Source organism: Strongylocentrotus purpuratus, unplaced genomic scaffold (genome assembly GCF_000002235.5).
Source record: "Strongylocentrotus purpuratus isolate Spur 01 unplaced genomic scaffold, Spur_5.0 spur5_scaffold_3, whole genome shotgun sequence".
Classification (NCBI taxonomy): Eukaryota; Metazoa; Echinodermata; class Echinoidea; order Camarodonta; family Strongylocentrotidae; genus Strongylocentrotus; species Strongylocentrotus purpuratus.
Window position 1 is genome coordinate 35,742,432 of NW_022145609.1, and position 16,995 is coordinate 35,759,426.

Genomic DNA, 16,995 nt, shown 5'->3' on the forward strand with positions numbered 1-16,995 from the left:
ATGTACCCTTTACAACTCTTTTCATGTATATTATTACCAAAGAAGAAAAAAAGTCAGACAGTCACTCAATAGTGTCTGACAGTGAAGTCTAGCAAGTAAACAGGTTTCCTTGCATAATTTGAATATGAGGACACTGCTAACGTTTAAATTTCACAGATAGGACATACATGACATATTCATAATTCCTGAAAAGTTCTACAGAATTTGAGGTTGGCTGCAAAAGGGACATAGTACCTTTAAGACGTCTAAAGAAAAATAAAACAACCAAAGGCAATGTCAGTAACCTAGTTCATCACCTGTTTTATGTAATCTGAACATGAATGTTTATGGGATGATCATGACAGTACTGCAATTGGCTTAATGTTGATTTCTATAAGTGAGTGTTGTACAGTCATTTTTTGTGTCACAGCATTATGCTCTTGCATTGATTTAAAGTACTAATTTTGTGAAATCATTCAACTTTTGGCTTCAATATTTTATGTAATGTTCATACTACATGTAGTCATAAGATACGCTAGATATTCCTACATCATTTAAGAGAGTTATTGTAAATAAGAAGTTACTCGCTTATATTGGACAATCATGTAATTAAGACATCTGTTTATGGTTTTTATATCAGGTATGAAATATATTTGCTAATTTTGTATACTTCTTGTTGTGCTGATTTGTTATTTTGTTGTTGTATAATTCTTTGTTCAGTGTGTCTCCAGCTACCCTCTGATCATCACCTGTTACTCTTTCTTGTCTTTTCATTTATCTCCATCTACATTGCAAACCCATTCTTTTTGGTATTTCTTTTGCTGCTACATGTACCTTCCTTATTTTGTAATATCTTTATTAGCCCTGTAGTGTATACTACCTACATCAAAGACTTTCTCTCCTTAAAGTTTCGCTCTTCTCTTATATATTGTTTTAAAGCCCCACTGCCCTACTTGTAGCTACTTGCTCCCTCTATATAGAAAACTTCCCAATCGGTGCCTGTTGGTCCCCCATGATCCTCTTTTTCTTATGCTAGTTGAGAGCTGAGTTAATGAGATAGCCACCTGTCAGTGACCTCACTGTGTGTGCTAATCCTTCTGGCCCAGCAATATTGACGGTCTTTAGGATCCTCATCACCTGATTTTAACAACGCTCTGAAGTCCTCTTGTCCGCCCATATCTCTCTCTAACTCTGTCTCTCCCTCTTCCTTCTCCTCTACTTATACTCCCCCTCTATACTGTCTTGTTTAAATCTTTTCCTCTTTGTTCTCTCTCTCCCCCCCCCTCTCTCTCTCTCTCTCTCTCTCTCTTAACTCTCACTCGCCCTCATCTTTCTATTTCTCATTTCCATCTCATCACTTCGTTACCCCTCCATCCTTTCTCACCTCACTCCTATTTCTCTGTTCATTCATCCTTTTCACTCTCTTTCATTTCTTTTTTTAGATTGTCTCTCTTCATCCTTCTTTGCCCAACTCTTGATATTATAGCACATTAGAGGGTGAATAGAAATGAATTTATGAGGGCAAGGAAATGTAATGCTCTAAAGTAAGTATGAAAGAGAGAAGAGAAAAGAGAGAGAGGGGGGGGGGGGTAGAATAGGGAGTGCGAGAGAGAGAGAGAGAGAGAGAGAGAGAGAGAGAGAGAGAGAGGAAGTGAGGAGAGAGAGGGAGTGGGGAGGGAGAGTGTGTGTGGGGGAGAGAGAAAGAGAGGGAGTGGGAGAGAGAGAGTGGGAGAGAGAGAGAGGGGAGTGGGGAGAGAGAAAAAGAGGGAAGGAGATAATTAGCAGAGTATGTGATCAAGTGGAAAAATGAAAACCGTGGAAAATACATTTTCGTACTGATATTTAATTCAGCACCTACCTGTACATCAAAAACAAACCTTCAAGAACAGAAATACATCTTGGATAAAACTGTTTTGAATGTATTGAAGTATTTTAAAAAAGATAGACTCGCGTGTGGCTTGGCTTATACATTGTATTCATTTTTCTCATTATTACGTATAATATTGTTAACAACTATGCAGAAACACAATAACTGGAGATTATAAAAGTGATTTTTTAAATATTTCATTATAAACTCTTTCCCCCATTTTCTCCATTTAAAAGAGGTTCACTTTTGTGTTTTACACTGATTAATGCAAGGTAGCATGTCTCCATGAAAACCTGTTCTTATTGATTTATCTTAGTGATTATTGAACCATATTTTCTTTATTCTAGTTCCACTAAATTTGTTTTATTACACAAAGATTATACCGAAACCATTTTGATTCAAACAAAGTCAAGTAAGACCAAAAACAATCTTGATGACGGTGATGTTTTTTGTCGTGTTATTCGGATGGGCAAACGGTAGAGGTACGCCAAAACGCCTGGACTACTCCCGGTTCGATTCCGTTGTAGTCTCCACACATCAAAGAACTGCAGGTTGATTAAATGTGGAGTAGGAGTTAGGGGTAGGGGAGAATGTAAGGGAGTTGGAGGGTATCCAGGAGAGAAGAAGGGAGGGAATGAAAAGATGAAAAGAAGAGTTCGAAATATATATACACCACGAAATGGCAATAAAGATATGTTTACTATTAAAAAGTACGATCATGTAGAAGATATAGTAGATAAATGAAGCGAAGGGGGCATGGTGAATACATATAGAGGACCGAAAAACAGCGATGAAACAAACATTTGTAATCAAGTGTGAATGCCTCCAGCAAAAAAAAAAGTTAAATTCCAGTGAATAAGTATTCCTCATTTTCAGACCATCTCCATGGTCTAGATAGCGAAGCCGTCTTATTTTGAAGGACAGACAGTATCAGTGCGCCAAAACGATTGTACATCGCCTGGTTTTATTCCGTTATAATCTCCACACATGGTAGAACTGAAAATGTTATGATGAAATTCGAATTATGATTGCAATCACAGAGTAGTAGTAAGGGAGAGAAAGAGAGAGAGAGAGAGAGAGAGAGAGACGGTTTTTTTTTGGGGGGGGGGGGGATATAATAGAGCGGGAACAAGTAAGGGGCAGAAAGTGGATTGGAGCGCAGGGAGAAGGAGAGAAAGAGGCAGAAAAAGAAGGAAAGGAGGAGAGAAAGACGAAAAGATTGAAGAGATAACCAACGTAAAAGAGAGAGATAATAGAACATTTGATTTGTTAATGATAATGATTATATGCCCAATGTTAAAATGGATTTGTGTTATATAAATAGCGGAAGATGCATGTTAAAATGATAATATAAACAGATTTGAATAAAGAAAGAAAAATGACATGAAGAAGAAAGGGCGAAAGAAAGAACAAAGAAAAGGTAAGTAAAATATAATTTTAATACTTTTATGCAAACAAACATTAGATGATTATTTTTAAAAGATTAATGCAAAATGCAAAATTTGATAAGTCTAAAAAGAGTATGCAAACCATGAATGATTTCACGAATGCAATCTTAATACAATGTATATACCGTGTGAGTCAAACAAAAGTTTACCCCTAGACAATTGCTAATTATTTTAAAAATCATCTACGCACAATAAGTTATTACACATCTTATGAAAGAGTGTTTTTATCCCAAATCATTCGGTATCATTTTTTTTGTGTGGTATGTGTTCACGCTTGGATGAACAGGAAGCATTGTTTGCGAGAGTGCAAAAATCGACTTGCGCCAAAGTATGTTGGGATTAGCGGAGTGAGAGAATGAATTGAATGTATCAAATGAAGTGCATTGCGTATGCTTTTTGCAGAAGCAAAGTCACACGCGCATGCACAAATGTTCGTTGATATTTGATATTCGATATTTGATATGTGTGGCATGATTAATGTTGTTGGGGTGTTGTTTGGATTTGCAAAGGCCGAATTAATACCCGAATCCCATATGTTTTATTCAAACATCACATAAGCAACTTTGGCGCAAGTCGATTTTTGCACTCTCGCAAACAATGCCTTCTGTTTATCCAAGCGTGAACACTTACCACACAAAAATGATACCAAATGATTTGAGATAAAACTCTCTTTCATAAGATGTATAATAATTTACTGTTCATATACGATTTTCTAAAATAATTAGCAATTTTCTAGGTGTAAACATACTCACACTATGCTTTAGACAACTTTACTTCTTTCACCATGAATTGTCTTTGAAGCTACAGCCAATTATGTATGTCTATCTAAAAATGTGATCTCTTTTTCTGATCAGAAGGGGGGGGGGGGGGGGGTTAATGGGCCTGCACATTTAGGGTTCAAACTCATTTTGCTATAAGCAGAGTCATTGATATTTATCATTTTATCCTGCATCAAAAATGTATTGGTTTTTGGTTGGTTGAGAGGTCGTCACGTGACCAGAAATATTTCTAATATTTTAAGGTTGCTCTGCAAAAGTACTATTTGGGAGTTGACATTTTTTTAAAGATTTTTGTTGTTTTTGCAAATCGTAATTTAATAATTGTTTTTATATATAGTATATAGCAAATAGTACTATTGGAGTCACCTCTTGCGCATAGTTTAACCAGAGGCCAGAGCCTCTCAAGACAGTGTATATTTGTATACTACCTCTTTATACAAAATTGCACTTACACGTTGCCTTCGCTATCGGTCACTTGTATTTGATGAACGAAGAGTTCTGGTCTCTCAATGACCTCCCAGTCCCACCACCACCAATCTGGGTCGTAGTCCCACTCAAAGTAGAGTCCTGACAGTCCGCCTGTGTCTTGGGGACTCACATCGTAAGGCACCATGTGCTGGTATACGATGCTTGTATAGTACTCTACAGTCTCACTGTGAAGCATTTGGGAATGATCAAAGTTGCAAAATGATATCAGTGACATAATCTCTTCAATTTTCAATCTGAATATTTGTATAAAATATACGAATCTAAAATTCGATTTTCTAATTCTAAGATTGAGTTGTAGAGATTGATGCTATATTTATACCGCCATGTTAGTAAATGTACAATTAAGTAGGTCTTTAAATATATATGTATATATCTTCTTCTTTTTTTTGGGGGGGGGGGGGATACATAATATTTCATAAAAAGTTCGAAATGAAGACTGATCCTCGTGGCATTTGTCGTTTGTTATCCGAAATAATATCGTCCGACCAATAGATACCCGAGTCAGATTTAAAAAAAGTTGAGTTTAAAGGCAGGGTATCTTACTAACCAGGGGCGGCAGAGCATCTTTCAAAGTGGGGGTGCAACAGCATAAAAGGGCACTTTCATGAACCAAAGACTTGTCCTTATTTTGATTTATTTTTTCCCTTCTTCATTGTTTTTTTGTTTGTTTTTTGATTTTTTTTGTTGACATTTAACATTTTTTTTACTGACACAAAAGATAACATCGTCTTTAGAATACCGCTCCAGGATGCTTACGAGGTGAGAGCGACCTTGGATGACTGGGCATTATATCCAATGAGAGTAATGAAAATCTGTCCTTTAGCATCATGGGCTTTGCGATGCTCATCCATCTTGAGAGTGAATAGGTATTGATGGCCTGGAAGAGAAAATCGCGGCGATGGTCAGTTTCAATCGTTACGGAATGAAATTTCCATAAAATTTTCAATGTTTAATAGACAAAGAATATTATAGACATTTTTATAAAAAATCTACAAATTAATCAACTTTTATAACGTTTGAGTGTCCTATCAACCATTCATCTAATTTGTGAAATCTTGAATTTTATGTAAATTTGTTACTGAATGTCGAAACAATGACCTTTTTATGTCATTCCGTAACAAACCTATATCAAAATTCAATATTTCATACATTTGATGAACGATTGATAGGAAACCCATATGTGAAAGTACTACTACCTCACAATAATCAATTATGTGATTGTCATATCATCAATTTGTAGATTTTTTAATGAAAAAGTCTTAACTATTTTTTATTCAAAATTGAAAATCTGCCACGCGTCTGTGTCAGTATCATTCTGTAACGCTTTGCATTGACAAGGCATTCTCGATCTCTAGATGCACAGCACAGGAGTGGAAACCCACTCTTTAGAGAGTCATATTCTGGATCACTTCATTTTGGAATGGAAATCCACACTAAAAAGGTGGAATCCACGCTCGAACAGTGAGTTCCAATCCCAAAGGAGTGATTCAGAGCAATACTTGAGAGTGGATTCTGTAAACGGATCGGTCCCTGTTATGACTCCTAAAGAGTGAATTTTCACTCTTTTGCATTATAAAACTTACAAGAACATGTCAAATAGAATTACTGCATAGGCGATGTGTGTCAAACTTTGTGTCAAGCATTCGGTAAAATAAAAATTACCAACAAGCTAACTAATTGCCCTCTCCAAATGTACAACTTACTGACATACTGGCATGAGTCTAAAGAAAATGTAAAAAGAACGATTTTTTTTTTAGCGGGGCTTCACTTACAAATATGCCGACAGAGGTTCTGTTATTTTCGACAAGTAAGCAGGCGTAACAAAAAAAAAAAACAACAACAACCGCAAAAAAAAAAAAAAAAAAAAATCGCCCCCTGAGAAAAAAAAAAGAATTTGGTAATTTGCCCTTCGTGATTTTAGAACAGATTTTTCATATTTTGCCACAGCGATTTTGAAAGAGCTATAGTTGCACCCCAAGTGGGTTAAAATTCGTAGAAAAATTGTTGAGCATACCACAGAAGGGCTCATCACCATTGGTGTTAATCTGGTAGACGTTGCCCTCCCCACCCCGGTAATCAGCGGGGGCTTGCCATCCCATCCTCGCAGAGAGGTCGTCGTTGAAACATAGCCCGTAGTTGTAATCGTCGTGGTCCCGGGTGCATTCGAAAGCGAGGAACGGACAGTCAGAGTTGATGGATTCCTTGAAAAACGCTATGGAGCGAAGATGATTACAGGCTACGAACTGAGCAGTACCTAGAGTAGAGGCATAAAATGGATACCTAATTAGAGAGAAACTCACGGAAAGTCTGCTTTATTATTTTAATGAAAAGATTTAATAAATAAAAGCTAATAATAGGGGCGTTGAACTCCGAATCATTTATACAGGCACAGACACTTCCTCCGCATATTTTTCCGTTGCACCCCTCCCTCTTCCCCAATCAGTAGCAATGGTTGTTAGTTGAAATATCATGGCCGTGTCAGGAGAGAGAGATCTTGTAGATGTATTTGAAATCATCAATTTCCAAGATTATTTAATTGAAATGTTTGAAATAGCTAGCAAAGAGGTAATGTTTATTTTCAAGAGGTAAAATACTATTTAAAAAAGTAGAAAGAAAGCTGAGCCCATTTAAATGCCCGATGTAGTGTGCACTTGAACTCTTGAGCCCCTTATCGCAGCGTGAAGCCGAGTTTGAACTAGTGCCGAGATATCCCGACCCGAACTTGAGACTAACAATTTGCATTACCGTCATAGAGGCCATCGTCGCCAATGTACTCAAACAAGCTTTGATCACAGCCTGGTTGAACTCGACCACCGTTTGGAAAGAAGTCCATATGTCCACATGGAGCGTACATCCCGTACCCTGCAAGAAATATCGTATACGAGTAGGCTCATTGTTACGAACAGAGTTATACTGATCTGTGTGGGAAGTTCTTTTCATTATTGAGAATGTTTCGTTTGAAATCGATCGGTTACAAGAATGTGATGATGCTGATGGTTGTTCTACAGTCTAAGAGTAGATCAAATTACTATGAAGACATCGTGCACCGCTGCCTCAACCATGTCCATCATCATCATCATAATCATCACCACCACCAATCCATCACCATGATCACCACCACCATCGCCACCACTATCACCATCACTACAACATCCAACACCATCACCAACAACCACCACCATCAGCAACATCACCATCACCACCACCACCATCCCATCATTATCAGCATCATCATCGTCACTATCACAATCGCCATCATCACCATCACCATCACCATCGTCACCACAACAATCACCACCATCCCTATCATCACCATCACAATCCTCACAACCACCATCACTACCAACACCATCACTATCATTATTACCCCACCACTTTGATAATCAAGTAGTTATAACAGTTAGAGCAAAATTATTACTGTTTTCATTACAAAAACTGCCACCAACAACATTACAATTAATGCAGCATGACCCCACTACCACGAACTACGATACCACTTTCTTCATTATAATTACAGCCACCATCATAATCACCACACCACTTTCATCATCGAGAAAATTATAACGCTGCTGGAATGAAGCTAAGCAGAGCAGAACACATAACCATCACTGGAACAGCCACCACCAGCGCAAAATAATCACCATCACTATCACCACCGTCACCATCACTATCACCACCGTCACCATCACTATCACCACCGTCACCATCACTATCACCACCGTCACCATCACTATCACCACCGTCACCATCACTATCACCACCGTTCACCATCACTATCACCACCGTCACCATCACTATCACCACCGTCACCATCACTATCACCACCGTCACCATCACTATCACCACCGTCACCATCACTATCACCACCGTTCACCATCACTATCACCACCGTCACCATCACTATCACCACCGTCACCATCACTATCACCACCGTCACCATCACTATCACCACCGTCACCATCACTATCACCACCGTCACCATCACTATCACCACCGTCACCATCACTATCACCACCGTCACCATCACTATCACCACCGTCACCATCACTATCACCACCGTCACCATCACTATCACCACCGTTCACCATCACTATCACCACCGTTCACCATCACTAACATAATCGTCACCGTCACCATCATCATCACTATAATAATCACCACACCACGGTCATCATCAAACTAATTATACTGCTGTTTACCTCACATCAACACCGCGAACATCTTCACTTTAAACGCAGAATAATGTCACCACCACAGCCACCACCACCACCATCATCATCACCATCAGCACCATTATCAACATCATTACCATGACCACCACCACCAGACCACCACCGTCACCACGATCATCATCATAAGCATTATATCTGGTAGGTGCCACTGTGATTTCCGACCTACCCAGTTTGTAGATTGGGTCTGTGTCCGTGTGGATGACATCAACAAAATCAGCATCAGTGGTATCGAGACGGACTATGGTGTCCATGTCTTCAAAGTAAGGCCCAGCGGGATCCAAACCTGTGCAGAATCAAACCATAGCTTTTCATCTCGATTTGTAGAGCTTCATACCAAAAGGCGCTCAAACAACTTTTGACCGAAATTTATATTATTAGATGAATGCATGTACATAATACATGGGAATCAGATGCACTACATTGCCCCCGGCCACCCCTCTTTTGAAACTCTAGTGGCATGAATAACGAAAAGATTGAGGTGAAATAATGTGTCTATTAATATTTAATTTACCTTTAGCTCTGAAGGAATTTAAAGTAAAAATAAACTTAAAAGAGAAGAAGAAGGAAATAGCTAGGACCGCTTTTTTACTCGTAGACCCACCTATGCTACTTTAGATTTACTTTATGTTTACCTGTTATCCTGGCCACCTTTGGATTATTCTGTCTCTCTCCCGCGTAGCCAGCTACATGAGCTCCTAAGCTATGCCCGATGATGTGGAAAGAACTTGCCTCCACTCCATAGTGACTCTTAGAAAGAACGTGATTAATGCATCTTTGTTACTAATATCATTCGGAAGTATTCAAGTTAAATCAACTTCAGTTATACATTCTTTTGTTATTGGTACTGTTACGTGTTTTGTTTGTTTTTTGATTCCATGTATTCGACATTCGAAATGATTATGTTTATCATTGATATGTTCACAGGCGTACAGGCACAATATTAGAGGGGGGGGGGGGGGGGGGAGGCTGGCGCCTTTTTGCTAAAAATTATCAGGCTTTCTATTTCTAAATAAATTTTCTGCGTACGAGCTTAGCGAGCAGGCAAACATTTTGGCCCGAATTCACAAAGGAGGTTTGTCGACAAACCTTGGTTTTCGTACGTCATATGACGCGTTTTACGCGTTTTTTACAAACCTGGTTTGTAAAGAACAAAAGGAGGTTTGAGCTCAAACCTTGCTTTGTGAATTTGGGCCTCTGACTTTTCGTTGTAGTGAGAATCACAGAAATTTCATAATCTGGAATCTTCTGGGCGAATATTATACTATTCGGGCATCTTGCTGCTTGAATATTTGAACTTTGAAAATCCCTCGGGGGTGGGGCTGCGCAGTCCTCCTAATAATCATCGCCTCGTATGCCCATTCCTGAGCATCAGATTTGCCCATCCCGATGCTCCAATGGCTTCAAGCTACACGTCTCCAGGGCATCGTTTTCACGAAACCATTATAAGTACAAGTTTGCAGGCATCCCACTGAAACACGCCCGTTTAGACGGTGTGTTCACGAACTAAACGATACACTGGAGCTTAATTAGCAAAATAATGGACACTTAAAAAGATAAACTTGAAAGTCAGTGAAAGTGATTCACCCTGAGCAGGTCTATGAGCAAGGAGACTTCTGCGCCTACGATTCGGGTGTTAGCTGCGGACACGCCGTAGACTCCGAGAGCTCCACGTTGCCAGTTGACCCTGATGACATTGTAGTCACCCTGCACGAGGAACTCATCCACCATCTCTTCCATCCACGATACCGAAGAGCTCTGGGTGAATCCATGCGTTATGACCTGTACGAGAGAGAGAGAGAGAGAGAGAGAGAGAGAGAGAGAGAGAGAGAGAGGGGAGACAGAGAGTGAGGGAGAGAGAGAGAGAGAGAGGGGGGAAGAGAGAGAGAAGGAGAGAGGAGGATACAGAGAGGGAGGGAGAGAGGAGGAGACAGAGAGGGGAAGAGAGAGAGAAGGAGAGAGGAGGAGACAGAGAGGGAGAGAGAGAGAGAGAGAGAGACCAGGAAATGGTTTGTACTTATTCTTCAGCATCTATAAAAAGTGAATTAAAAATAAAACCTTTACTATTTTGTTTCATTTTTTCCTCTTTCCTTCTTTTGTTTCTTTTCATATTTTGCATTTGATACAGTTTAGTTTGAAAGGGGAATATTGTCTATACTCGTAAGAAAAATTGGTCGAAATTGCCTCTTTTCAAAGAACCATGTAAAAAAAGGAGGCGGAAAGCCGTTCAAAGTGCTGGGATACTTGAAAACAAAAAGAAGAAAACTTTTTGACAAAAGACGCAGTTAAATAATATGACAGGGGCTTTAAATAGTTGACGATGACGATGATGATAATTATTCGAATGAATCGCACCAAGGCTATTAAAGCAAGGAAAGACCAATTATAATGTGTCTCTGCGTGGCACTCTGCCAACACGGGTTCGAAGCTGATACATATTTCTCAAAAATTGCGATTAATACGTATTTCTTTTGCATTTCATTTTTAAGAGAATCACATTTTAGGCGCCGTGTGCGAAAGAGCAGAAGCGCCCGTTACCTTTTCAACGTGTCTAAAACCCTACCTTCGTTTCCCTGTTGGGATCAAAGTCGGTGTCATAGAAGTTATCCGGGTAGTAGGTGCTTAGCTCCTGCCACGACGAAGTGCTGGGGACGTTTCGGGTGTTCAGTTGGAAGGTGGTACCGATATCATCACGGCTTTCCGGTAGCCAGCTCACCGGGCGGTTCAGGGGGTCGTAGAAAGGATATCCGTTGTCAAAGCATCCGATATCTTCGTAGCATACTTCTCGGGCCCAACAGGCTATTGAACATTTGATTACGAAAAATATACCGGTTTATTAAAATGTTTAAATTTATGGATGTTTCTTTCCTGGGTATAGTGACGAGTTATTCCATTAACTGTTGGTGAATGAACTACAATATTTGAAATCCAGTCTAAATACATTCAAAATAATAATAATAATAATAATGGTGGCTTCTTATATGGCGCACATGTCCGTCACGTTGTGACGCTCCTGGCGCTTCCCCGATTACTGGCGCTATATCGGGGAAAGCCTCCGACAAAGTATGCATAACATTTGAAAAGGTTAGTACACCGTTCTATTGGGAAGAGAAGTTATAAAATCAGGTTTATCTATCACCATTATGAAGTTAACCTGTCAAATACAAGTTTGACGCCGATCCACCAAATCGCACGATTCTGCCAACTTAAAACGGCGACAGAAAGTTTACTAAAGTATCCATAGTCATTATGTAAACTTATCAATATTTTTGCTATGTTGTGTTCATGATAAGCTGCATGAAGAGTTGTATTTTAGAGGATTAATGCTGTTTTCATGTGAATGATCGATAACATTTGTTAAAACATTCATCGCTGAGATAATCACATTTGTAAATCATTTTCAAGATGCAATTTATATTTGACTTAAGAACATTCCCCAAATAATTGGAATGATCGAATATCAGATTACAAGTGAAGTAATACAAATGATTCGTCATTTAAATGGACAAGTCGTCCAATGTGTTTTGACCCACACGCTATACTGACATCATCGAAGTTTTTAGTATTTCTAAAAAATTATATAACAATGGTATGCTTCAGTAAGTGTCGAGGGTAATGATAATGTCGATGTTTCCAATCTACGAATCGGTAACGGGACACTAAAAAATAAATATTTTGGACTTTATTTTATTTCCTTCAAAAAAATTATCCTAGAAATTTTTGTTTTGAACGATGCGATTTCCTCCACTTTTTTTTCACTTTACATATATTATTAGGCGTGTCAACGTGTAATTCATCTAAGGTATATACGAAACTTATATACTTCGCGAGCGCGAATAAGTGTTCTTACATGATAGTGGGTTCTTGGCGCTCCACAATTTGTATATTACCCTAATATGGTGCACATTCTTAATTTATTTCAATAAATTCCCCTAATGATATTTAATAAGTACATTATCTACACTTTGCATACAAGTAATCTTTTCGTATACGCTCTTATGCAAGAGCTGACATGACAAACGCTTCAGCCCCTACATGTAGATCAATTACCAGATACAACGATGACTCTATCTAAGCCTCGCGTTTTCGAATGGAGGAAGCTAAGGTATATTATTTAATTAAGTATGGCCATTTAAGAATATTCGTTTTTTTTCCTTCTTAGTATTCAAGCCAAAGACAATTCATCGGGAGATCTTGTAACTTCTATACAGTACTAAACAGTACGGTGTAACTCTTTATTCTCGTTGTATCCAACATTGAGTTCATTTCTAAAACCCATAAAAGAGAAAAATGCTCTTACTGAAGCAAGAGGGAATGGGCACCAAACCAGAAACTGGAAAACTATTTCTCCCACCTAATGTAAGATATCATGTATATACATGACGTATTACACGAAGTTTCAAAATAAAATGAAGTCGAGTACTGGTCATGCAATGGAAACAACCGTCTGAAAGCGATCGTGAGTGGTCGATTTTGTAGTACATAAGACATAATGTAAAAAAAACACACCGATGGTTTGGAATGATAAACTGTTAAGAAATTGATTAAGCCTTCCTTAAAGATACTATGTCCCTTTTGCAGCCAACCTCAAATGCTGTAGAACTTTGCAGGAATTATGAATATGTCATGTATGTCCTATCTGTGAAATTTGAACGTTAGCAGTGTCCTGATATTTAAATTATGGAAGGAAACCCGTTTACTTGCTAGACTTTACTGTCAGACGCTATTGAGTGACTGACTGGCCTTTTTATTATTATTTGGCAATAACATACATAAAATGAGCTGTAAAGGGTACATGAGCATTTGTCTACATCAATAATCCACTTCTTGTAATGGCCAAAATTAACTGACTATAGCTTCTAAGTCGATTTGACAACTAATAGTCGTTATTTTCCCACTTAAAGACATTTTCAAGCCCCCCCCCCCCTTTTTGTAGGGAAGTTCTAAACTAGTATTATCTATCAAATGCCGTTGGAATTTAACCTTTTCATTTTTTGGCCTGCAAAAGGGACATAGTACCTTTAAAATAATGTGCTCTCCACCCGGAATAATGGGTATACGTGATTCACGGTCATGTGGCATGACATTTTAGCCCAAAGTTTTCAGCAGTTTCATGTCCTATTTTGAATATAGTCGGTGTTTTTTTCTAGCATGATATTCCTTCAAAATTGAAGAATAAAAAAAGCTCATGAATTATTTTCATTACACCTTTTGCCCGCCTATGAACTCTATAATACAGTTCATATTTTTCCCGCAATTTTGTTGACTCTGTTTTGTAATGAAAATGACAGAAATTACATTCGCTGCCTCATTATGAAGATTTGTGGGTACCTTGCTGCCCTAGATAATTTTGAGGATTTTCGGGCGCATCGTCGCCTGGATATGAAATGTTGCATGGTTGCCCGAATATCGAAACTTTAAAAATCCCGATTGGAGGGGTTGCAGCCCACTAGCACGCCCAACCCCACCTCGTACGCCCATATTTACCAGAAGTCGACCTTACATTTAATCTGAAGAATGATAATGACCACATGGCACTCTATTATTAATGGTTGAACAAACAGAGAATGTTTCTGCAGCAGGTGGTCCATTGATGTTATCATAACCATACGAGTGTACATGTATACAATCTTAAAGTGGTATTTTGACAGTGTTTTGTAGAAGAATCAGACATAACTATTGTTGCTACCTTGTTTGGCGTTCAACAATAAGGGATAGAGCAACGTCGATCTGGCGCTGCTCAGTGGCTGCCGGGCTTACGATCAATTGGGCAAAAAGAATTTCCGTTTCGGTTTAATAAAATTTGGAGTGGACTATTAGGCTATTATTATTATTATTATTATTATTATTATTATTATTATTATTATTATTATTATTATTAAATAGTCATATATTGCAACTTTTTGGTGGGATTTTGGTGCCTGATCCCAACTTGTCAAACAGTCAATCAATCAATAGATTAATACCGGGATTAATACCAACCACGCAATAAATTAACTATATTCTTCAGTCAATTAATCATTTAAAAATCAACCGAACGAACAATCAATCAATCAATCAATCTGATTAAACAAATTATTGATGAAGCACCTGTTAACAAATCCAACCAATCCAATTTAATCGACAAATATAATCATTTAGTCAAAAAGAAGAGAAAAGTACTTACTCAAAGCAAGATATGAAAACAAGACGAGCAAGGTGTAAGCCATCGTTTTCTCCATCTCGAACTAAAAGAGAAAAGTCTTCACCATGCGACTTCTCTCGATCCATTCGACTTATCTGATATTGCATGATACCTGTACTTATATATGGATTCTGGAGACATAATGAAGGTTTGATTGTTTGCCAAAGGAAACGTGTAGTTGTATTTAATTGATGGTGAACTTTGTCCATGCATACCGCTTGAAACAGCTGTTGGAAACAAACTTTGAGGAAGGGGTCACAACTTGATAGGAAAGTGCAATGCTCTTTATAGATCAACCTCTTTCTGCACAAGGACTATTCTGTCTCCCACCCCCTACGCACAAAAAATGAGTGCTAGGAAACACAAATTTAGTCGTTGGAAAATATTACGACATGATAAATCTGCATCGTAGACGAAACAAGTTCACATTGGAATTTTATATCAGTTTTAAAAAAAAACCATTAGATAGAATTCATTGCCAATATACAGAATATACAGGGATTAATTCACAAAACAGATAGAAAGAGAGAGAGAGAGAGAGAGAGAGAGAGGGAGAGAGAGAGAGAGAGAGAGATATATATCAATTGATACAGGATGGATATCATAGTTAATCTATTATGTGAGCATTGAATGTCGGTATATATGCAAAGTATTCCTTATTATATATACCTCTCTTTAGCATGTTGAATAAATCTAGTCATCTAATTGGTCGAAATGGGAGTCGTGATAATAGCCACGACCGCAAAGAAACGAACTATGCCCCGGATAACGGGCAATAGTTAATGACAAAGATTTGTTATTGCTATAACAAAGGTGCGGCGCCCTCCCATTACTTCCCATTTTCTCTTTCTCTCTCCCACCGCCCACCCCCCCCACTCTCTCTCTCTCTCTCTCTCTCTCCTTTTCCCTCTTCTTCTTCTTCTTCCCCTCCTTGTTCGTTTCTTCTTCTAGTTTTCCTTCTTCCTCTGCCCCTTTTACCCTGTCTCTTTCGGATTTCCTATATTGCTCTGTATTTTAAAGAAAAAAAACCTCGTCTCTGTTCCCTCATTTCATTAAATTCTTAGAAAAAGAAGACGATTCGTTCTACCGTTCTCTACTCGTAATCCTTGTCTGAATTCTGTTCCCCCTCCCGCGCAAAGCCCGGAAGCTTTGACGTCTCATTAAGTTCTCAGAAAAAGAAGACGATTCGTTGTACCGTTCTCGAATCTTATTCCTTGTCTAAATTCAGTTTCCCTTCTCCCGCGCGAACCGCTGAAGCTTTGAGGTTTAATTAAATTATTAGAGGAAGAAGACGGTTTGTTGTACTGTTCTCGACTCTAAATCCTTGTCTGAATTTTCAAAAGTGTTTCTCTATCTGATGAAAAGTCACAGTTCGTAGGGGAAAAAAAATTGCCGGCTGACCGACCGACATAATACATCTTACCGACTTCAAACTTCTGCATTGATATAGTACACCAGGGTCGAGCAAGAATACCGACACAGCTGACCCGACATAGCAAAATAATATATGCATATCTCTCTTGCTCCCTCGACGAGGCGACTCCACCCAACAACCCCCTCTCTCTCTCTTACTCCCATCTTACCGACTTCAAACTTCTGCATTGATATAGTACACCAGGGTCGAGCAAGAATACCGACACAGCTGACCCGACATAGCAAAATAATATATGCATATCTCTCTTGCTCCCTCGACGAGGCGACTCCACCCAACAACCCCCTCTCTCTCTCTCTTACTCCCATCCCTCCTCTCTCAGGCTCTTACCCCCTCTCTCTCCTATCTTTCTTCCCCCGTTTTTTTTTCCTTTTCCCTATTTTTCTTCCTTTTCTCCATTTTCTTTCTTTCCTCTCCTTCCTCTTTTTCTTTTTTCTCTTTCTTTCTTCTCTTCTCTTTACTTTCTTTCCTTTCTTTTCCTTTCTTTTCTTTCCCTTTCCCTCTCATTTTTCCCTCCCCCTTTTCTCATTTTCCCGACGGCAGCACAATTTTACCCACAATATCCTGACAGGTGTGTGTGTGGGGGGG

The 16,995-nt window shown here is 38.7% G+C and overlaps 1 protein-coding gene across 2 annotated transcripts; it reads right to left on the reverse strand.

Annotated features, from left to right (window-relative positions):
• Positions 1 to 1,806: 1,806 nt before the first annotated feature.
• LOC593455 (pancreatic triacylglycerol lipase) lies at positions 1,807 to 15,286 on the reverse strand. Of its 2 annotated transcripts, none has more exons than XM_030996919.1 (10): positions 14,958 to 15,286; positions 11,355 to 11,590; positions 10,379 to 10,573; positions 9,427 to 9,541; positions 8,961 to 9,077; positions 7,308 to 7,424; positions 6,577 to 6,816; positions 5,319 to 5,439; positions 4,526 to 4,726; positions 1,807 to 2,842 (listed from the first exon to the last, which is right to left on the reverse strand). In XM_030996919.1, exons 1-10 carry the CDS (start codon positions 15,010 to 15,012, stop codon positions 2,755 to 2,757), a joined length of 1,485 nt encoding a protein of 494 aa, XP_030852779.1. In that variant the 5' UTR covers positions 15,013 to 15,286; the 3' UTR covers positions 1,807 to 2,754. The 2 variants fall into 2 exon arrangements, with proteins under 2 accessions (XP_030852779.1, XP_030852778.1); XM_030996918.1 differs by having other exon boundaries at positions 1,807 to 2,391; positions 14,958 to 15,284.
• Positions 15,287 to 16,995: the final 1,709 nt, after the last annotated feature.

What these genes read in the sequence shown, in the direction of transcription:
- LOC593455 (XM_030996919.1), bottom strand. Translation starts at nt 15,012, where the DNA reads ATGGAGAAAACGATGGCTTACACCTTGCTCGTCTTGTTTTCATATCTT. An exon ending in AAAGGTGGCCAGGATAACAG is followed by an intron (nt 9,078 to 9,426) that starts GTAAACATAAAG and finishes GATTCTGCACAG; the next exon opens with GTTTGGATCCCGCTGGGCCT. An exon ending in TCCAAGGTCGCTCTCACCTC is followed by an intron (nt 4,727 to 5,318) that starts GTAAGCATCCTG and finishes AATGCTTCACAG; the next exon opens with TGAGACTGTAGAGTACTATA.